General features: G+C 49.9%; 1 protein-coding gene and 1 non-coding gene across 3 annotated transcripts; one reads left to right on the top strand and one right to left on the bottom strand.

Annotated features, from left to right (window-relative positions):
- Positions 1-3,681: 3,681 nt before the first annotated feature.
- On the top strand, positions 3,682-22,399 carry TAF6L (TATA-box binding protein associated factor 6 like). Of its 2 annotated transcripts, none has more exons than XM_066251778.1 (12): positions 3,682-3,975; positions 4,490-4,603; positions 6,694-6,853; positions 7,261-7,347; positions 8,044-8,194; positions 8,329-8,379; positions 8,882-8,976; positions 11,988-12,062; positions 12,202-12,422; positions 12,733-12,865; positions 21,326-21,454; positions 21,575-22,399. In XM_066251778.1, the coding sequence occupies exons 3-12, from the start codon at positions 6,707-6,709 to the stop codon at positions 22,340-22,342; spliced, it is 1,857 nt and encodes a 618-aa protein (XP_066107875.1). In that variant the 5' UTR covers positions 3,682-3,975; positions 4,490-4,603; positions 6,694-6,706; the 3' UTR covers positions 22,343-22,399. The 2 variants fall into 2 exon arrangements, with proteins under 2 accessions (XP_066107875.1, XP_066107874.1); XM_066251777.1 differs by having other exon boundaries at positions 4,490-4,549.
- On the bottom strand, positions 16,869-16,972 carry LOC136321344 (small nucleolar RNA U13). Its single transcript, XR_010728605.1, has one exon. It is a non-coding gene; the product is annotated as a small nucleolar RNA U13 (small nucleolar RNA).
- Positions 22,400-22,403: the final 4 nt, after the last annotated feature.

Here is a 22,403-nt window from a genome sequence, read left to right on the forward strand (position 1 = left end):
CTGGTTCAAAACCCTAGGCTTGCCCCGTCAAGGCACAAAAGGGAAGCAACAACAAGTCGATGCTTTCTGCTCCTGCCTCCTTTCGCCCCTTTTCTCTATCTCTTTCTCTCCTCTCAAAAAATCTTAAAAAAAAAAAAAAAAAAAAGACTAGCCCATCCAATACCAAAGTTGTGGGGTTTGATCCCCAGTCAGGGCACATACAAGAATCAACCAATGCATAAATTAGTAGAACAACAAAAACATGTTTCTCTCTCCCCTTCCTATCTCTGAGATTAAATTTTTTTTTCTTTTGAATTTTTCTGAAGCTGGAAACAGGGAGAGACAGTCAGACAGACTCCTGCATGCGCCCGACCGGAATCCACCCGGCACGCCCACCAGGGGCGATGCTGTGCCGGGGCGTCGCTCTGCCGAGACCAGAGCCACTCTAGCGCCTGGGGCAGAGGCCAAGGAGCCATCCCCAGCCCGGGCCATCTTTGCTCCAATGGAGCCTTGGCTGCGGGAGTGGAAGAGAGAGACAGAGAGGAAGTGGGGGGGTGGAGAAGCAATGGGCGCTTCTCCTATGTGCCCTGGCCAGGAATCGAACCCGGGTCCTCCGCACACCAGGCTGACGCTCTACCGCTGAGCCAACCGGCCAGGGCCGAGATTAAATTAAAAAAAAAATGTATAGCCTGATCTCTGGTGGCGCAGTGGATAAAGCGTCGACCTGGGAATACTGAGGTCGCTGGTTCAAACCCTTGCACTTGTCCGGTCAAGGCATATATGGGAATTGATGCTTTCTGCTCCTCCCTCCTTTCTCTCCCCTCTCTAAAATGAATAATAATAATAATAAAAATGTATAAAGAGCCTGACCAGACGGTGGCGCAGTGGATAGACTGGGATGTGGAGGACTCACGTTCGAGACCCCGAGGTTGCCAGCTTGAGTATGGGCTCATCTGCTTTGAGCAAGGCTCACCAGCTTAAGCCCAAGGTCGCTGGCTCGAGCAAGGGGTCACTCGGTCTGCTGTAGCCCCCCGGTCAAGGCACATATGAGAAATTAATCAATGAACAACTAAGGAACTGCAACAAAGAATTTAGTTTCTCATCTCTCTCCCTGTCTGTCTGTCTGTCCCTATCTGTCTCTCTGTCTGACTCTCCCTGTCTCTGCCACACACAAAAATGTATAAAGAATAGAATAGCCCATGCAAACTATCCTCTATTTTATGAACATAAGGAATTAATTTACTGTCTGTTTCATGATGTGAGTGCAAGAGTTCAACCACCAACTGCAAAGTGCTTTCACAGAAGTCTCAACCTACAGTAACTGTGAGATAGGTGTTATTACCGACTTTGTAGATGGGAAATGTGGTTAGGTAATTTGCTCAAAAGCAGTGTTAGAGTTTGAACCCACGTTGTTCTGACTTCAGATACCATCATTTACTTAATATACCCACTTGCTTCTCAATTGAGAATTGCCTATGTTCGGGTAAGTGTGTGAGTGTGAAACTGTCAAGGAAGTCAGCGAGGCGGGTGACGGCTTATATTGGCTTACTGGACAGGAATAGGGAAGATGCGAGGTAGGGTGCCCAGATGAACAGAGCCCTGGAGTCCAGAGCTTGCAGTTAGAAGACCGTTTTGCCCACAGAGAATACCTAACAGGAGCCTCATCCATTCTTTTATTTTTTCTTTTATTTTTATTTATTTATTTTTATAGCGATAGAGAAAAAGAGAGAAGCATCAATTCATAGTTGCGGCACTTTAGTAGTTCATTGCTTCTCATCCACACCTTAACAGGGGGTCAAGCCAAGTCAATGACTCCTTGCTCAAGCCAGCGACATTGGGCTCAACCAGCAACCTCTAGGCTCAAGCCAGTGACCCCCCAGGGTTTGGAGCCTGGGACCTCAGCATCACAGATCTCTATCTACTGTGCCACCACCAGTCAGGTCGTATCCATTTTTTTGGGAAGAGTAAGTAGCGGTATTGCAGAGGTAAGTGGAGCGGACAGGAAAACTAAGCCAGACACCAGTCTAGAGCTTTGCTGCAGTCACATAAATGAAAGTGCTCAGAAAGTCAGGAGGCTGGAAGAGAAGAAACCCCCTGAGGCTGACTGCTCAGGAGTCTGTCTGACTGCTTCCCGTTTCCAACTTCAGAAAAATACAAAAAAAAAAAAAAAAAAAAAAAAAAAAAATCATGTCCTCAAGGAAAGTGTCCCCATTCCCTTGATCTTGAATGCTCCTGACTTTTTTTTTTTTTTTTGCAGGTTAACCAATTTTAATGGAACCAAATGATTATACAGAAATATTTTATATACGTATACATTCATTAAAATAAAAAACCTTACAAGTTAAAAAAAAACAAAACCTTACAACTTTTCAAAGATCGTAGAAAGCAAGCAGTGGGGAGCATAACCTTAATGTAAAGACTCCTTGGAGTTGGAAATGGAGATTAGTATTTTGGTCTTTTCACTTCAACCCCATCAGCTTTCATCTTCTTCCTCTTCTCAGTGATTGCACTAATCTTCCATTGGCGATCAAGCTCTGCCTTGTCATTGGTTTCCTTGAAGCGCCTGGTTTTCCGTCCTTCGAATCCCCAATTCGAAGACATTGGGGATTATGTGCCCTCCACAACCAAGATGCCTCGGGACAAGGAGCGGGAGCGATATCGGAAACAGGAGCGTGATCGGGAGAGAGAGAGAAACAGAGAGACCGTGACAGAGAGTGGGAGCGAGAACGAGATCGGGAGCGGGACCGAGAGAGAGAGAGAGAGAGAGAGAGAGAGAGAGAGAGAGGAAGAGAAGAAGAGGCACAGCTACTTTGAGAAGCCAAATGTGGATGATGAGTCCATAGATGTTGACAAAGGACCTGGGTCTGCCAAGGAGTAGATCAAATCAATCAATGAAAAGTTTGTTGGTTCTGCTGGCTGGGAAGGCACCGAATCGCTGAAGAAGCCAGCGGATAAGAAGCAGCTGGGAGATTTCTTTGGCATGTCCAACAGTTGTGCTGAGTGCTACCCAGTCACGATGGATGACATGGCTGTCGACAGTGATGAGGAGGTTGATTATAGCAAAATGGACCAGGGTAACAAGAAGGGGCCCTTAGGCCGTTGGGACTTTGATACCCAGGAAGAATACAGCGAGTATATGAACAACAAGGAAGCTTTACCCAAGGCTGAATTCCAGTATGACATCAAAATGTCTGAAGGACGGAAAACCAGGCGCTTCAAGGAAACCAATGACAAGGCAGAGCTTGATCGCCAATGGAAGATTAGTGCAATCACTGAGAAGAGGAAGAAGATGAAAGCTGATGGGGTTGAAGTGAAAAGACCAAAATACTAATCTCCATTTCCAACTCCAAGGAGTCTTTACATTAAGGTTATGCTCCCCACTGCTTGCTTTCTACGATCTTTGAAAAGTTGTAAGGTTTTGTTTTTTTTTAACTTGTAAGGTTTTTTATTTTAATGAATGTATACGTATATAAAATATTACCGGCCAGGGCGAGGACAGGACTATTTAAGTGTACACCAAACCATACAAAGCTACTTCCAAAACTCGGAAGAGCCGTTGCTTTAAGAAACGCGACTCTAGTATCACGTGACCCTGGCGCCTTTATACTGGCCAATCACTTGGATGAGCACCTCTTGGCGGGCGGGAATTTGTAAGTTGGTCGCCGATTGGCTGTGCTCGAGGAGGGCGGGTCCTGAATGAATTAGTGTGAGCAGGGTTAAGGGAGCCGTCGCTGCCTTGTCGCTGCCCTCTGGGCAGCCACCTGCGCCTGCTGGGGTTCAGGTGAGCAGCCCTTGCTGGCCTGAAGACACCCTGTCCTGCTGCGGGCTGCGCACTCCGACCCGCCTTAGAGCCTTCTCCGCTGGGGTCCCGCCTCCTTTGCTGACCACGTGACCCAAGTTCCGTAACCCTTGACCTCCTGCACCGCGCCCCACCACCTCTGGATCTGGGATGAGTGAAGCGGGGCGGGAGGATGCGCAGCACTGAGGCCGGTAAAGGTCAGTTTCCGCGTCTCCCTATCGCAGTGTGGCTAGTGGCCGAGGACGCCGAGGGGAGGTTGGGGAGCGGGAGATCTTGGTCCGAGTCAGACTTTGTGGGTCTTAATGTGGGTACATAATAGGGAAACGCCTTCTGCACCTTCACGGGACAGGATCTCATGCTCCCATTTTGCAGACGGGGAAACAGAAGCTTAACAATGATGTATTGGCGGGTCTCCAGCTCCAGGTGTTCGCGCTGGGGATCCAGGCCTTGCTCCCCACACAGCCAGCCACTTCTGATGATTTGAGTCCCTGCTCCCTAGTTGGTGCTCCCTGGAAGATCTTGGACAAGTCATTTAACATTTTTCCTCTCTGAGCTTTAATTTCCTTGGCTGTGAAATAGGCTCAATACTTACTAATACCCATCTCATTGTTAATCAAGGTAAAATGAGGTATAAGCCTATAATCTCTTAGCCCAGTGCCTCAGGCATGGCATGTGCTTAGAAAAATAGCTGTTCTTTATTTCTTTTTCCAGCAAGTGTTTACTGAGGGCGTATTATGTGCTGACACTGTGTCTGAAGCTGGGGATGCAAAGGTGAGCAAACAGGCATGATCCTTGCTGGACTGGAACTTATGACCTAGTGGGGAGGTAGGTATTAATCAAAAAGTTACAAAAATGTATGATTATTATATAAACTGTGGTAACTGCTTTGAAGGCGAAGTACTATACTGGGAAATTGTGGGGGTCTAAAGACTTCCCTGAGCAAATGACATTTGAACTGAGATCTGAAGAAGTAAGTAGGCATTCCCTAGACAGGGGTGGCCGGGGAAGCGGGGGAGAATATTTCAAGTAGAGGAAATACAACATATGGTCGACCTAAAATAAGGTGCCTTTGAGGAATTGAAGAGGCCAAGGGCAGGAGTGCGGAACCCAGAGTGGGAAGAGGTGAGGCAGAAGTAGGTGCACATGTGGGGCCTTGGAGCCACAGTCCAGGTCTGGTTTTTTTTTTGTTTTTTTTTCAGAGACAGAGTCAGAGAGAGGGATAGACATGGACAGATAGACAGGAACAGAGAGAAGAGAAGCATCAATCATTAGGTTTTTGTTGCGCATTGCAACACCTTAATTTTTCATTGATTGCCTTCTCATATGTGCCTTGACCGTGGGCCTTCAGCAGACTGAGTAACCCCTTGCTCGAGCCAGCGACCTTGGGCTCAAGCTGGTGAGGCTTTGCTTAAACCGGATGAGCCCGCGCTCAAGCTGGCGACCTCGGGGTCTCGAACGTGGGTCTTCTGCATCCCAGTCCGACGCTCTATCCACCGCGCCACCGCCCAGTCAGGCCAGGTCTGTTCTTTATTCCAAAGGCGATGGGGAGCCATTGGGAGAAAAGCTGTGATAGGATGCCCATTGGATTTAGGGACCTGATGGTCACTGATGACCTGATGAGTCCTTCCAGAGAGGAGTAGTGGGGCAGTGCCTGGATGGGTCACCATGGAACTCAGTCTTGCTTCCTGTGGGGCTAATGCCTCACTTTGGCCCGTGGGGACTATCATCTAATAGTGTTGTGTGTTGGAGGCAGTCACAGCTGCAGTGTTTTGTTGGGGCCCTTTCTTTTTTTTAAAAAGATTTTATTTGTTGATTTTAGAGAGAGGAGAGAGGTGGGGGGGAGGGAGTAGGGAGGAGCAGGAAGCATCAACTTGTAGTTGCTTCCTGTATGTGCCTTGACTGGGCAAGACCAGGGTCTCAAACCCGGCGGCCTCAGCATTCCAGGCTGACACTTTGTCCACTGTGCTACCACAGGTCAGGCTTTTGTTGGGGTCTTATTCTGCCATATCCTGTGAACGAAACAACAGGTTCCTACTCTTAGGCCTTGCAGCCAAACTGGGAGAACCAGGCACATGGGCAAAAAATGCCACTATTGAAAAGCCTGACAGTCCCAAATGGCATATGAGGGAGGGAGATCTCAGAGGAGAGACAGTTTGCCTTAGCAAAGGGGAGGGTGTGGAGGCTCTGGAGTAGGGAGGGTGATAGGGTGGCCTGGGCACTGGTGCTGGGGGATAGGCAGGCCAGAAGACATCAGGCTCTACTTACTGGGAGGAGGGTTCAGCTTGAACAGTTGTGGGGATTTGGGACCAAACAGAATGACATTCTGGGAAGTGTGGGCTGTCCTTTTTTAAGCAGAGGGGAAGTGGGAAGTGTTGAAGATTTTTGAACAAGGGCATGTCAGGTAAAATAGTGTTTTCATCAAGATTTAGTGGACAGTGGTTGTAGCAAGAATCAGAAAGAAGAAGGTATGAAGTTTTTGTTTACAGTGAATGGTGATAATGTCTTCCATTTGTGTAGCACACTGGTCCCTGACTTTCTTGTACGTCATCGCATTCTGTTCTCATAGCGACCCTCTGAATTCAGGAAGGCAGGGATTATTGCCTTGACTTACAATTTAGGACACCAGTTGCTCAGATTGGCGAAGGTCTTGGCTAGATTCACTTAGGAAGTGGTGGGTAGGGCAGGGCTGGGACCCAGTTCTTTGGAGCCCAAGGCTGGACACTGTCAGGCCATCACTGTTGTCTTCCCCCTGGCCCCATCAACTCTGTGTCCTCACCTGGACACTCAGCCTTTATGGCTCTTCGGTTGGGGATTCGGGAACAGGAGCTGGAAGGCCGGTGTAGAAGGCCTTGAGTCAGGCTCCTGGGCTCTGAGGGGAATGGGTGGCTTTCAGACCTTCCCTCCCCCACCCCCAGCTCCACTGGGGCCATGTCAGAGCGAGAAGAGCGGCGGTTTGTGGAGATCCCTCGGGAGTCAGTTCGACTCATGGCAGAGAGCACGGGCCTGGAGCTGAGCGACGAGGTGGCGGCCCTGCTCGCAGAGGATGTGTGCTACCGTCTCAGAGAGGCCACCCAGGTACGCCCCCCCTCGCAGTGCCCCCGGCTCTCCTTAGCTACCCCTCCCCCAGGGGCTCACTCACCAAACATAGAGGGGACCTTCTCTGTGCTTTGAGGGGCCACAATGAGGCAGTCCTGCCTTTCGCAGGGTTCCCCTTCTAACCATCTGGGCTTCTGGCAGACAAAGCACCTGCTGGGCATCTTCTCGTGCGCTTCTCACAACACCCTGCTGGGCAGCCCAGGCAGGTTCGGGTTCACGTTCTGCACGTGAGAAACCAAGGCCCAGAGAGGGACCGTGAAACTGGCGTTGTCCAGGCTTTCTCATCGCTGGTCTGGTGTCCTTTTTGCCTCCGCCCCTGGCTGCCTCGCTGCACTGAGGGCCCTGCTCCCCTGCTCCCTGTCCTGACTCCGTTCCTCTCCTCCCAGAATAGCTCTCAGTTCATGAAACACACCAAACGGCGGAAGCTGACTGTGGAAGATTTCAACAGGGCCCTCAGATGGAGCAGCGTGGAGGTGAGTGGGCCACTGGCTGCAGAGGGCCCAGCTCCAAGCTCAGGGCTGGCAGCGCAGTGACATGGATGGAACACCGGACGTGAAGAGGAAAGCTCACAGCAACCTCAGGATGGGTGCTGGGCTTAGGCCCCTGAAGTCTATAGGTTCAGAAACAGGAGAGGAGGCCACGGGCCCAGGAGGTTAGACAAGGCTTCTGGGAAGAGATGGGACTTGAGCTGGGCCTTCGAGGAGGCTCGGGTTAGACGAATGTGGGAGGAGAAGAGAGAGCGTTCTGGGTGAGGGAGAGGCCTGGGCACAGTGTGGGTGTTAGAATGTCCCGTGTGGCTGTTCTGGGCAGGAAGAATAGCTCTCAGTTCATGAAACACACCAAACACACAAGTTAGTGAGAGCTAACTTGGGGGAAGAAAGTTGTGTTTAGACGAGAGGAGTGTTTCCTGCGTTGGGTGTGAGCAGGAGGACCTGCGGAGGGGGGAACTCAGAACACCTGTGGGTCTGGGAGGGGGAACCACGTTCTCCATCTTGACCGGTGAGCCCCGAATGCCCCAGCCAAATTCCCAGCGATGGGTCTGAAGCCCCAGGCATCCCCCGTTCCTCGGAATTTTTGGACTTCCCTCAAAGGAGGCCCCCTGCCCCGGTCAGGAGAGCACCTCCGTGCGGACCGCACCCAGCCTGCTCTCCGATCCTCTCTGTGCTCAGGCTGTGTGTGGGTACGGGTCCCAGGAGGTGCTGCCTCTGCGCCCCACCAGGGAGGGTGAGCTCTACTTCCCTGAAGACCGAGAGGTGAACCTCGTGGAGCTGGCCCTGGCCACCAACATCCCCAAAGGCTGTGCTGAGACGGCTGTGAGAGGTGGATGCCAGGGTCCTTTGTGGGGTGGGGACAAGAGCTGGGTTGTCACAGGAGTGGCGGTGGGCTGGCTGGTGGGTGTGTGGTGCACAAGGGGCACCGCCCGAGGCTGAGCCAGCTCTCCGCTCTGGTTCTAGTTCATGTCTCCTACCTAGACGGCAAAGGGAACCTGGCGCCTCAAGGATCGGGTAAGGGACCCTTCCTGTGGACTGGGGAATGGGCCCTCCGGTTGACCCTTCCTCCCTGAGGAGCTGAGGGTGGTGCCTCTACACCCCTGAGTCTTCATCTGACAAGTATTTATTCACACCCTGTTTGGAGTGGACACTGGTCGCTGCCCAGAGGGTGCAGAGTTGTCCAGGATTACAGACCTGTAACCAGCATGATGCCGAGTGTTGGATGCTAGCGTGGAAGTCCGCGTAGCGTGCTGGGGTCCCTGATGGGGTGTGCTTTGCTCCCAGGTTCTGCTGAGCAGAGCTTGGGGCTCAAGAACTGAGCTGCCTGGCAGAGGACAGGGGGGCGGGGAGGCAGCGTACAGAGCACAGAGGTGTGGAGAGCTTGTAAGGTCAGGTGCTCGGAGGGGCTGCTGGCTCTGCGTGGGGAGTCCAGTCTAAGGGGTTGTGGGGATGGAGGTTGGGGGGGGCAGGAGAGAGGGCCAGGCTCTGCCCTGACCACCTCCTCGTCGTCTCACAGTGCCCAGTGCTGTGTCTTCACTGACCGATGACCTTCTCAAGTACTACCAGCAAGTGACTCGGGCTGTACTGGGGGACGATCCACAGCTGATGAAGGTGAGCAAGGGGGTACCCATTTGGGACAAAAGTCTAGCTTTAAAATTTTTTTTTTAATGTTTATTTTATTGATTTCAGAGAGAGAGAAGAAGGTATAGAGAGAGAGAGAGGGGAACATCAATCTGTTCCTGTACGTGCCCTGACCCGGGATTGAACCTGCAACCTCTGTGCTTCAGGGCAATCCTCTAACCAGCCAAGCTGGCCCGCCGGGGCCCATCTTTCGAATTCTCATGAAAGTCTCTCAGTTCCCCACTTCCTGTCCTCCACCCTGGCTGACGTGTGGAGGGAGCGGTGCGCGGAGGCTGGCTGTCCTCCAGTAGTGACCCCTCGCCACTCTAGAAGAAACCCTGCTCCTGAGGGAAACAGGCAGCTCAGCAGGGCCCTTTAGGGGTCTCCACACCTTGTCTCCAGAGCTCACTCTTTTTTAAGCACAGAGGTGGTTTATTAATCATTATAATAAAAAAAACATGCATCTATATCTACATATATGTATAAGTATATATGCAGACCAGAACCCACTCTTGGAGTGTCTGTTGACCTGGGGCTTAGTGGGGGCTTCAACACGGCAACTTTCTGCCCTGGCTGGATAGCTTGATTGGTTAAGAGCACTGTTTGGCCTGATCGGGTGGTGGCACAGTGGATAGAGATTTGGACTGATATGCAGAGGACCCAGGTTCGAAACCTGAGGTAGCTGGCTTGAGCGCGGGCTCATCTGGTTTGAGCAAAGCTCACCAGCTTGGACTCAAGGTCGCTGGCTTGAGCAAGGGGTTACTCGGTCTGCTGTAGCCCCCCCCGGTCAAGGCACATATGAGAAAGCAATCAATGAACAACTAAAGTGTCGCAATGAAGAACTGATGCTTCTCATCTCTCTCCCTTCCTGTCTGTCCCTATTTATCCCTATGTCTCTGACTCTCTGTTTGTCACAAAAAACAAAACAAAACAAAACATACAAAGTAGGAAGTGAAAGTCTTCTATTGAACCACCCTCACTTTTTTTTTTCTTTTGTATTTTTCTGAAGCTGGAAACGGGGAGGCAGTCAGACAGACTCCCGCATGCGCCCGACCGGGATCCACCCGGCATGCCCACCAGGGAGTGATGCTCTGCCCATTTTGGGGCGTCGCTCTGCCGCAATCAGAGCCATTCTAGTGCCTGAGGCAGAGGCCACAGAGCCATCCTCAGTGCCCGGGCAAACTTTGCTCCAATGGAGCCTTGGCTGCGGGAGGGGAAGAGAGAGACAGAGAGGAAGGAGAGGGGGAGGGGTGGAGAAGCAGATAGGCGCTTCTCCTGTGTGCCCTGGCCGGGAATCGAACCCGGGACTCCTGCATGCCAGGCCGATGTTCTACCACTGAGCAACCCGGCCAGGGCTTTTTATTCATTTTAGAGAGGAGAGGGAGAGACAGAGAGAGAAGGGGAGGAGGAGCTGGAAGCATCAACTCCCATATGTGCCTTGACCAGGCAAGCCCAGGGTTTTGAACCAGTGACCTCAGCATTTCCAGGTCAATGCTTTATCCACTATGCCACCACAGGTCAGGACCTCACTTTTTTTTTTTTTTATTAAGTGAGAGGCAGGGAGGCAGAGACAGAATCCCACATGTACCCCGACTGAGATCCACCCAGCATGCCCCCTATGGGGCAATGCTCTGCCCATCTGGGGCTGTTGCTATGTTGTTCAGCAACTAAGTTATTTTAGCACCTGAGATGAGGCCATGGTGCCATCCTCAGCACCCGGGCCAACTTGCTCAAATGAGCCATGGCTGTGGGAGGAGGAGAGAGAAGGGAGAGGGGGAGGGGTGGAAAAGCAGATAGTTTCCTCTCCTGTGTGCCCTGACCGGGAACTAAACCTGGGACTTCTGCATGCCGGCTCGATGTGCTACCACTGAGCCAACTGGCCAGGGCCACCATTTTTTCTATGTATAAGCAATCAATACTGTAATATAAACCAAAGTGGTGTTATCAAAACATCTATCTAGTCTTAGAACAACTGCTTTTCTCAGTTAAAAATATGTTGGTGGTGACAAGAAGATTGGACTTTAGTCAGTGGGCACACATGCAACATACAGATTATGTATTAGAATTGTACACTTGGAGCCTATATAATTTTATTAATCAGTGTCACCCCAATAAATTAAAGAAATGAAAAATATTTTTAAACATGTTAGGCATTTATATTGTATTCAGTTTTTTAAACTTTAAAAAAAATTTTTCCATTAATTTGAGAGAGAAAGAGAGGAAGGGGGAGAGAGAAAGAAGGAGGGAAAGGGAAAAAGAGAAAAAGAAAGAGGTAGGGGAGGGGAGAGAGAAACATCAAATTAGTTGTTCTATTTAGTTGCGTACTCATTGATTGCTTCTCATATGCGCCCTGACCAGGGCTTGAACCATGATCGCTGGTGTGCCAGGTCAGTGCTTTATCCAGTGAGCCACCCAGCTAGAGCAATTGTATTCAATTAAAACAATTTTTGAATTTATCGATTTTAGAGAGAGAAACATTGATTTGTTGTTCCACTTAGACATTCACTGGTTGATTCTTGTATGTGCTCTGACCAGGGGATGAACCTGCAATGTTGGTGTTTTGAGATGATGCTCTAAGCAACTAAGCTACCCAGCCAGGGCTAGATTCAATTTTTTATTATTGCATCGACCTGGAATGCTGAGGTCACTGGCTTGAAACCCTGCACTTGCTCGGTCAAAGCACATAAGAGAAGCAACTACTATGAGCTGATGCTTCCTGCTCCTCTACCTCCCTTCTCTCTCTTTCTTTCCTCTCTAAAAATCAATAAATAAAATTTTTTAGAAATCTTAACTGAAAAGAATTTTATTATTTTTAAAGATAGTGCTGTATATGGGTATGTATATGAATGGGTTTTTTTTATAATTGGGTAAGTTTACAGAAGTAGAATTGCTGAAGCAGAGTATAAACATTCAATATATAAGTGCTAAATTCTCCTTAAAAAAACCGCCGACTTCTCCCTGTGGCTGGCGGCCCCGCTGCTGTTTGGCCCCTTCCTTTTCAGATCGCTCTCCAGGACCTGCAGACCAACTCCAAGATCGCGGCGCTGCTGCCTTACTTTGTTTACGTGGTCAGTGGGGTAAGTGGCCAGACTGGAGTGGGGAGACCGTTTTGTGCGGAGGTGACTTAACAGCATGTAGGGCTCATGCAAGGTACCATCGGAATGGCAGGCTCCTTGCACCCCTGTGTCGCCCTGAGCTACCTTCTTCTACCAACAGGTGAAATCTGTCAGCCATGATTTGGAGCAGCTGCACCGGCTCTTGCAAGTGGCCCGGAGCCTGGTTCGGAACCCACACCTCTGCCTAGGGCCCTATGTCCGCTCCCTGGTGGGCAGTGTCCTCTACTGTGTCCTGGAGCCGCTGGCTGCATCCATCAACCCCCTGAATGACCACTGGACTCTGCGGGATGGTGCTGCCCTCCTCCTCAGCCATATCTTCTGGTAGCTGCTGGGCCCAGAGCTGAGTGGGTTGGGGTCAGGAGGTGGGTGGGGTTAAAATTATGTTGAGAGGTCAGGAGCCTCTTCCCTTGGAGCTCCCAGCCACTGTGCCATAGTGCACTGGGGTTCTACAAATGGATGGCAGATAGGCCCAGGGTTCGGTCCTTATGCCTTCTGGTCCCGGACCAGTCACCCTTAGCAACCTCATTTACTGACCCCAGAGTGCCACGCAAGTGCTGTTTGCCCTGTATGCTGGGACCAGGATCACTGGGTGGTGCTGGCCTCAGCCCTCTGATGGATGCTGCTCCCACAGGACCCACGGAGACCTGGTCAGCGGCTTGTATCAGCAGATCCTGCTCTCCCTTCAGAAGGTCTTGGCAGACCCTGTGCGGCCTCTCTGCTCTCACTATGGGGCTGTGGTGGGGCTGCATGCCCTCGGCTGGAAGGTGAGGACCTTGGCCTTGCTCACAGAGCCGCAAGAGCCCCTATTTATAATTAGAAAAACAGTATCTCTTTTATCACAAAAATGGTATATGCTTGCCACTGCTATGTATTGAGTTCTTCTTGCCTTGGGCCAGGATCAGTGATAGCCTTATTTATTTTTTTATACTTATTTCCTAATTTTATTTACTTATTTGAATTTATTGGGGCAACATTGGTTAACTGACTTTCTGTATATAATAAGCACCTTTTCAAAAGTTTGCATGGCAGATATTAATATACCATTTCATAAATTCCTGCACATTCTACTTTATCACGTTAAGGAACTATCCCTCACTTCCTCTTGTATTGCATATACTGTATTCTAAACAGGAATAGATAATTGAGCTTGTCAATACTTTTTTAGCATCTGTAGAGATTATCAAATGATTATTCACCTTAGTTCTGATTTGACAGGTTATATGAATGGATTTTTCTGACTCACTCTTGCCTACCTGGAAGAAATTCTGTTTGCTGCTCTTGAGATTTTTATTGGATTACATTGAATCCATTAGATCAATGCTGGAGAGAATTGACATTAATATTAACTCCTTTGTCCACAAATATGTCATTATCTCTCCTTTTTTTTTTTTTTTCCGGAAACGGAGAGAGACAGTCAGACTCCCGCATGCGCCCGACCGGGATCCACCCGGCACGCTCACCAGGGGGCAACGCTCTGCCCACCAGGGGGTGATGCTCTGCCCCTCCGGGGTGTCGCTTCTGTTGCGACCAGAGCCACTCCAGTGCCCGGGGCAGAGGCCAAGGAGCCATCCCCAGCGCCAGGGCCATCTTTGCTCCAATGGAGCCTTGGCTGCAGGAGGGGAAGAGAGAGATAGAGAGGAAGGAGAGGGGGAGGGGTGGAGAAGCAGATGGGCGCTTCTCCTGTGTGCCCTGGCCGGGAATCGAACCCGGGACTTCTGCACGCCAGGCCGACGCTCTACCACTGAGCCAACCGGCCAGGGCTCTCTCTTTTTTTTTTTAAATTTAGTTTTATTTTTTATTTTTTTGTGGCAGACAGAGAAAGTCAGAGAGGAGGACAGATAGGGACAGACAGGAAGGGAGAGAGATGAGAAACATCAATTCTTCATTGCGGCTCCTTAGTTGTTCATTGATTGATTTCTCATATGTGCCTTGACGGGGGCGGGGAGGCTACAGCAGACCAAGTGACACCTTGCTCGAGCCAGTTACCTTGGGCTCAAGCTGGTGAGCCTTGTTCAAACCAGATGAGCCTGTGTGCTCAAGCTGGTGGCCTTGGGGTCTCGAACCTGGGTCCTCCACATCCCAGTCCGATGCTCTATCCACTGCACCACCACCTGGTCAGGCTCATTATCTCTCTCTTTATAGGTCTTTCACTCTTTCAGGATCCTTTCATAATTTGCCCTGAAGAGAATCTATAATACTTTATTAGATTTAGTCCTAAGCCCTGGACGGTCAGTTCAGTTAGTTAAAGCTCTGTTCCAAAACAGCAACGTGCCTGACCTGTGGTGGCGCAGTGGATAAAGCGTCAACCTGGAAATACTGAGGTCGCCGGTTCGAAACCCTGGCTTTGCCTGGTCAAGGCACATATGGGAGTTGATGCTTCCAGCTCCTCCCCCTTATCTCTCCTCTATCTCTTTCTCTGTCTCTCCCTCTCCTCTCTCTTAAAAAAAAAAAAAAAAAAAAGAATAAACAAAACAGCAACGTTGTGGGTTTGTTCCTGGTCAGGGCATGCTCGTGGGAAGCAGCCACTGAATACGCAACTGAGTGGAACAACAAATGAATGCTTCCCTTCCCCCCCCCCCCATTCTCCCTTCCTCTCTCTGTCTCTCTAAAATTCAATCAGTTAGTAAAAAATAAAGCCCTGGCGCCTGACCTGTGGTGGCACAGTGGGATAAAGCTTCGACCTGGAACACTGAGGTTGCCAGTTCGAAACCTTGGGCTTGCCTGGTCAAGGCACATATGGGAGTTGATGCTTCCTGCTCCTCCCCCTTCTCTCTCTCTCTAAAAATCAATCAATAAAATATTAAAAAAATAAATAAATAAATAAAGCCCTGGCTGGATAGGTCAGTTGAAGCATCGTCCCGAAAGAAGTTGCTGTTTGATCCATGGTCAGAGCTCATACAGGAACAGCTCAATTTCCTGTCTGTCTCTCCTACCTGCTTCTCTCTCAAAAAAAAAAAATTAATCCTAGATTCTTGCTATTCTTTGATGTGGTTGTAATGGTGCCTTCTTTTCGTGGTATTTCTGATATAACTATGTAGAAAGAACTGACTGTGTCAGTTGATTCAGCTACTTTATACATAAACTATCATTTCTGTCTGTGGATTCTTCCGTTTTGTTTTTTTTTAATTAATTTATTTTTTACAGAGACAGAGAGTGAGTCAGAGAGAGGGACAGACAGGCATCAATCATTAGTTTTTCATTGCGTGTTGCAACACCTTAGTTGTTCATTGATTGCTTTCTCATATGTGCCTTGACCACGGGCCTTCAGTAGACTGAGCAATGCCTTGCTGGAGCCAGCGACCCTGGGTTCAAGCTGGTGGGCTCTTGCTCAAACCAGATGAGCCCGCGCTCAAGCTGGGACATCAGGGTCTCAAACCTGGGTCTTCTGCATCCCAGTCCAATGCTCCATCCACTACGCCACCGCCTGGTCAGGCGATTCTTCCGTTTTTAATGTAGATCATATTGTATACAAGTAATGACAGCTTTATTTCATCTTTTCTAAACCTAATTCCTTTTTTTTTTCTGTATTTTTCTGAAGTTGGAAACAGGGAGGCAGGCAGACTCCCGCATACGCCCGACCGGGATCCACCCGGCATGCCAACCAGGGGGCGATGCTCTGCCCATCTTGGGGCGTCGCTCTGTTATAACCAGAGCCATTCTAGTGCCTGAGGCAGAGGCCATAGAGCCATCCTCAGCAACTGGGCCAGCTTTGCTCCATTGGAGCCTTGGCTGCGGGAAGGGAAGAGAGAGACAGAAAGGAAGGAGAGGGGGAGGGGTGGAGAAGCAGATGGGCACCTCTCCTGTGGGCCCTGGCCGGAAATTGAACCCGGGACTCCTGCACGCCAGGCTGACACTCTACCACTGAGCTACCTAATTTCTTTTTTTAAAACAGATTTTTTATTTATTTTAGTGAGAGGGGAAGTAGGGTAGAGAGAGAGATCAGATACATCGAGCTGTCCTGACTGGGGGGATCAAACGGCAGTCCTTGTGCTTCTGGGCGCTGCTCCAACCAACCGAGCTATCTGGCCAGGGCATAATGCCTTTAATATCTATTTCATTGCTAGGACCACTAATACCATTTTACATAAGATAATGGGCAACTTTGTCTCATTCCAATTTTAAAAGAAGTGCTAATACCTTTTCCATCTCTGTTGTATGGTTTATACATAACCTTTCTCAGATTAAGTAAAAAAAATTTTTTTAGCCTGACCAGGCGGTGGCACAATGGATAGAGTGTTGGACTGGGATGCAGAAGACCCAGGTCCAAGACCCCGAGGTCGCCAGCTTGAGCACGAGTTCATCTGGGTTGAGCAAAAAAAAGCTCACCAGCTCGGACCTAAGCTCGTTGAGCAAGGGTCACTCGGTCTGCTGAAGGCCCCCGGTCAAGGCACATATGAGAAAGCAATCAATGAACAACTAAGGTGTCGCAACAAGAAACTGATGATTGATGCTTCTCATCTCTCTCCGTTCCTGTCTGTCTGTCCCTATCTATCCCTCTGACTATCTCTCTGTCCCTGTAAAAAATAAAAAAATAAAAAATAAATTTTTTTTAGTTTTTATTGATTTTAGAGAGGAGAGGTTAGAGGCATGGATTTGTGGTTCCACTTATTTATGCATTCATTGGTTGATTCTTGTTACATGCCCCGACCAGGGATCAAACCCACAACCTTCACATATTTGGACAACATTCTAACCAACTGAGCTACTTAGCCAGGAACTTTATTCTTAGTTTTTTTGTTTGTTTGTTTGTTTGTTTTTTCTTCTTCACGACAGATGGGTAATGTGCTGATGTCGTAACAAGTTTTGAGGGAGGCACATGTCACACAACAGCGTGAACACCCAATCATCACACTTATGAACCGAAAAAGGATCTATTCTTAGTTTTATTATTGATTTGTTGAACTTTTATCAAATGCTTTTTGTTTTTAAGTTGTTTTTTTTTTTAAAGATTTTCTTTATTCATTTTAGAGGAGAGAGAGAGAGAAAGGGGGAGGAGCAGGAAGCATCAACTTCCATATGTGCCTTGACCAGGCAAGCCCAGGGTTTTGTTTTTTATTTTTATTTATTTTTAATTTTTATTTTTTTACAGAGACAGAGTCAGAGTGAGGGATAGACAGGGACAGACAGGAATGGAGAGATGAGAAGCATCAATTATTAGTTTTTCGTTGCGCATTGCGACACTTTAGTTGTTCATTGATTGCCTTCTCATATGTGCCTTGACTGTGAGCCTTCAGCAGACAGAGTAACCCCTTGCTTAAGCCAGCGACCTTGGGTCCAAGCTGGTGAATTTTTGCTCAAACCAGATGAGCCCACGCTCAAGCTGGCGACCTTGGGGTCTCGAACCTGGTTCTTCCACATCCCAGCCCGATGCTCTATCCACTGTGCCACCGCCTGGTCAGGCAAGCCCAGGGTTTTGAACTGGGGACCTCAGCGTTCCAGGTCAACATTTCATCCATAGTGCTACCACAGGCCAGGCAAATGCTTTTTCTATATATATATATTTAAAGATTTTATTTATTGCTTTTTAGAGAGGGTGCCATGGGGGAAACCAGAAGCATCCACTCATAGTAGTTGCTTTTCGTATGCGCCTTGACTGGGTAAGCCCAGGGATTTGAACCAGTGATCTCAGCATTACAGGTCAATGTTTTATCCATTGTGCCACCACAGGTCAGGCATTTTTCTATACTTTTTAATTGAATTGGTTTTTCTGCTTTATGTTAATGTGATTGTGTAGAGAGGTTTTAAAAACTTTTTATTTGTATACTGAAAAATTTGTGTGCATTCCAGTAATTAAAATCATTTGAACAAAAAATAGCACTCTGATTAAACCGCCTTTTACAGCCTGCAGAACTCCTTGGACCAGCTTGGTTTTTACCCTAGATTTCAATGCTGTCCCACCCAGCTTCTTCCTCTTTTTCCTTCCCCAGCATGCAAGTTCTTTTTCTTGCCTGCTTGCCAGACAGGCAGATGGGAGAGGCAGGTGTGGCCTTTGTGGATAATAGTTCTTTTCTTTTGAAGGCAGTGGATTTTTCTCTTGTGTTTCTGTCTCCTTCAGTTTCGATTTATGAATTCTCAATCTTAGCCCATGTCGAGTTTGCCAGACATGGTTGCAGAGGAAGTGGAGTGAGGTGCACGAACAAGAGGAGTCCGATCTGCTCAGTGGCTGCCACTGATTGATTGCCAGGTGGCAGCTAGGTTTTCGACAGTAAACCTTTACATTTCTAGGATAAAATTAATTTGGTCATGGTCTAGTCTTTAAAAAGATCCAAACTTGCCTGATTGGTGGTGGTACAGTGAATAGAGTGTTGACCTGGGATGCTGAGAACTCAGGTTCGAAACTCTGAGGTCGCCAGCTTGAGTGCACGCTTGCCAGCTTGAGTGCAGGGCCATAGATATGATCCCATGGTCGCTGGCTTGAGTCCAAAGGTCGCTGACTTAAGCAAGAGGACAATGGCTCAGATGGAGACATGTCAAGGCATGTATGAGAAGCAACCAATGAACAACCAAGGTGTCGTAACTATAAGTAGATGCTTCTCATCTCTCTAGCTTCCTGTCTTTCTCTCTCTAAAAAAACAAAACTTTAGCCCTGGCCGGTTGGCTCAGTGGTAGAGCATCGGCCTGGCGTGCAGGAGTCCCGGATTCGATTCCAGGCCAGGGCACACAGGAGAAGCACCCATCTGCTTCTCCACCCCTCCCCCTCTCCTTCCTCTCTGTCTCTCTCTTCCCCTCCCGCAGCCGATGCTCCATTGGAGCAAAAGTTGGTCCGGGTGCTGTGGATGGCTCCATGGCCTCTGCCTCAGGCATTAGAATGGCTCTGGTTGCAACAGAGCAACGCCCCAGATGGGCAGAGCATTGCCCCCTGGTGGGCATACCAGTTGGATCCTGGTTGGGTGCATGTGGGAGTCTGACTGCCTCCCTGTTTCCAACTTCAGAAAAATACAAAAACCCCCACAAAAACCAAAAAACCCCCCCAAAACTTTATTAGAATATAATGCATTTTCTTTTGTCTTTATTTATTTATTTATTTTTTCATTTTTCCGAAGCTGGAAATGGGGAGGCAGTCAGACAGACTCCCGTATGCGCCCGACTGGGATCCACCGGCATGCCCACCAGGGGGCGATGCTTTGCCCCTCTGGGGCATCGCTCTGTTGCGTCCAGAGCCACTCCAGCGCCCTGGGCAGAGGCCAAGGAGCCATCCCCAGCGCCAGGGCCATCTTTGCTCCAGTGGAGCCTCGCTGCGGGAGGGGAAGAGAGAGACAGAGAGGAAGGAGAGGGGGAGGGGTGGAGAAGCAAATGGGCGCTTCTCCTGTGTGCCCTGGCTGGAAATCGAACCCAGGACTCCTGCACGCCAGGCCGACGCTCTGCCGCTTAGCCAACCGGCCAGGGCCAATTGTCTTTATTTTTTATCAAGTGAGGGGCAGGGAGGTGGAGAGACAGACTGCTGCATGTACTGTGACTAAGATATACCTGACAACCCCTGCCTGGGCCTGTTCTGCTGATCTGGGGCCGCTGCTCCACCTCTCGGCAACCGGCATGGCAACCGAGCTATTTTAGGGCCTGAGGTAAGGCCATGGAGCCATCCTCAGTGCCTGGGGCCAAGTTGCTCATTCGAGCCATGGCTGTGTGAGGAGAGAAAAAGAAGAGGGGATGGAGAAGCAGGTGGTTGCTTCTCCTGTGTACCTTGACCAGGAATCAAACCTGGGACTTCCATACACCGGGCTGATGCTCTACTACTGAACCAACTGGCCAGGGCTATAACGCATTTTCTATACACTGTTGAGTTTACTAACATTTCTAGGACTTAATATTCATGAGTGAAATTAATCCTATTTCCGCTCAGTACTATCCTTATATGGTTTTAGGGTCAGGGTTATATTGGCCTTATAGAATGAGGGAGGGAGTGTTTTTTATATTTGTTTTAGTAAGATTGAGATGTTCTTTTCATTGAGTGTCTATAGACTGTAAATTCTGGCATAAGGTTTTTACCATAAAGAATTATTCTGACTTTCATATATCTTGAGTCGGCACCAAATTATATTTTTCCAGGAACTTCTTAGCATTCTCAAATCCTCAGGCTTTGGATAACTAACCAAAGATGAAAGCCCAATAAAATGTAACCTTCTCTGTGACATCTTAATTCCTTTCCTGAAATTAACCACATGATTTAAAATTATAGAATCAAGAACTCTGGTCTGTTTTTATAGTTTGAAATGAGTCCAAGTTTACATCTAAGTGAGGACAGTACTTGTCTATTGATTGTATGGGGTAGCAGTTGGCAAATTAAATTCCTCTGTTGTTAGGCACTGGGCATCACTTATACCCTTTTAGCGCCTGTGTCGGTGATATGGTACATGTCCATTATAGTGAGGTCACTGTATATTGTCTTTGTACTTTTTTTTTTTCTTTGTGACAGATAGGGACAGACAGGAAGGGAGAGAGATGAGAAGCACCAACTCTTCTTTGCGGTACCTTAGTTCATTGATTGCTCTCTCATATGCGCCCCAACCTGGAGGCCCAACAGATTGAGTGACCCCTTGCCCAAGCCAGCGACCTTGGGCTCAAGCTGGTGAGCTGTGCTCAAACCAGATGAGCCGGCCCTGGCTGACTGGCTCAGTGGCAGAGCGTCGGCCTAGCGTGCAGGAGTCCCGGGTTCAATTCCTGGCCAGGGCATACAGGAGAAGCACCCATCTGCTTCTCCACCCCTCCCCTTCTCCTTCCTCTCTTCCCCTCCCACAGCCGAGGCTCCATTGGAGCTGAGGATGGCTCCATGGCCTCTGCCTCAGGCGCTAGAATGGCTCTGGTCACAACACAGCATCGCCTCCTGGTGGGCATGGCGGGTGGATCCCAGTCGGGCGCATGTGGGAGTCTGTTTGACTGCCTCCCTGTTTCCAACTTCAGAAAAATACAAAAAAAAAAAAAAAACCAGATGAGCCTACGCTCAAGCCTCAGGACCTCGAACATGGGTTCCCTGCATCCCAGTGCTACGCTCCATCCACTGTGCCACCGCCTGCCTGGTCAGGCTGAACCTGACCCTTATTCCTAGTGCTTAGTGAAGGCTTGGGCATGCAGGTTTCAAATAAATGTTGGCTAAGTATACCAAGCAGGGACCTTAAGGAAAATGAATCCTGACCAGTATCGGAGATAAAAGTACCTTTTTCATGGGAAAGGGCACTTGGGGGCAGTAAGCCATCAAGAGGCCCTCACTGCATCCCTTTGTCTTCCAGGCAGTAGAACGAGTCTTGTACCCACACCTGTCCACTTACTGGACAAATCTGCAAGCTGTGCTAGATGACTATTCAGTATCTAACGCCCAGGTTAAAGCAGATGGGCATAAAGTCTATGGAGCCATTCTGGTGAGTGTCAGCCTTTTCCAGCCTCCCTTCCATGCATGAACTCAGCGGGCTTACTTTGGAATACTTGATGGGCCCAGGTTCTTCCTAGTTGTTTGTACCTAATCCACTCTGCTCTTACAGGTGGCCGTGGAGCGGCTGCTGAAGATGAAGGCCCAGGCCGCAGAGCCCAAGTGTGGCCCCGGCGGCAGGGGGTGCCTGCGCTCAGATGACCTGCCCTGGGACAGCCTTCTCCTGCAGGAGTCGCCTTCCGGGGGCAGCGCAGAGCCAGGCTTCGTGTCTGGCCTCCCGTTGCCGCCAGGAGGCGCGGGGCCGGAGGAACCTTCTCCTTCGGTGACCCTTGCGGACATCTACCGGGAGCTCTACGCCTTCTTCGGTGACAGCTTGGCCACCCGCTTCGGCACGGGTCAGCCCGCGCCCAAGGCTCCCCGGCCGCCCGGGGACAAGAAGGAGCCGGCGGCGGCCCCAGACTCCGTGCGGAAGATGCCGCAGCTGACAGCCAACGCCATGGTCAGCCCGCAGGGCGACGAGAGCCCCCGCAGCAGCGGGCCCCCGTCGGCCTCTGCGCCCGCCGCCTCCGACAACCGCCCGCTGCCGCGCGTGCACCGGGCGCGGGGGGCGCCCCGGCAACAGGGCCCCGGCGCCGGCACCCGCGACGTCTTCCAAAAGAGCCGCTTTGCCCCGCGCGGCGCTCCCCACTTCCGCTTTATCATCGCCGGGCGGCAGGCCGGGAGACGGTGCCGCGGCCGCCTCTTCCAGACCGCCTTCCCCGCGCCGTACGGGCCCGGCCCGGCCTCCCGCTACGTGCAGAAACTGCCCATGATCGGCCGCACCGGGCGCCCGGCCCGCCGCTGGGCGCTCTCGGACTACTCTCTGTACCTGCCTCTGTGAGGCTGTGCGGCCTTTTTGTGTAAATAAACCCCATGCCCGGAAGTTAGTCTCTGCGCTCGTG

This window comes from Saccopteryx bilineata, chromosome 1 (genome assembly GCF_036850765.1).
Source record: "Saccopteryx bilineata isolate mSacBil1 chromosome 1, mSacBil1_pri_phased_curated, whole genome shotgun sequence".
NCBI lineage: Eukaryota > Metazoa > Chordata > Mammalia > Chiroptera > Emballonuridae > Saccopteryx > Saccopteryx bilineata.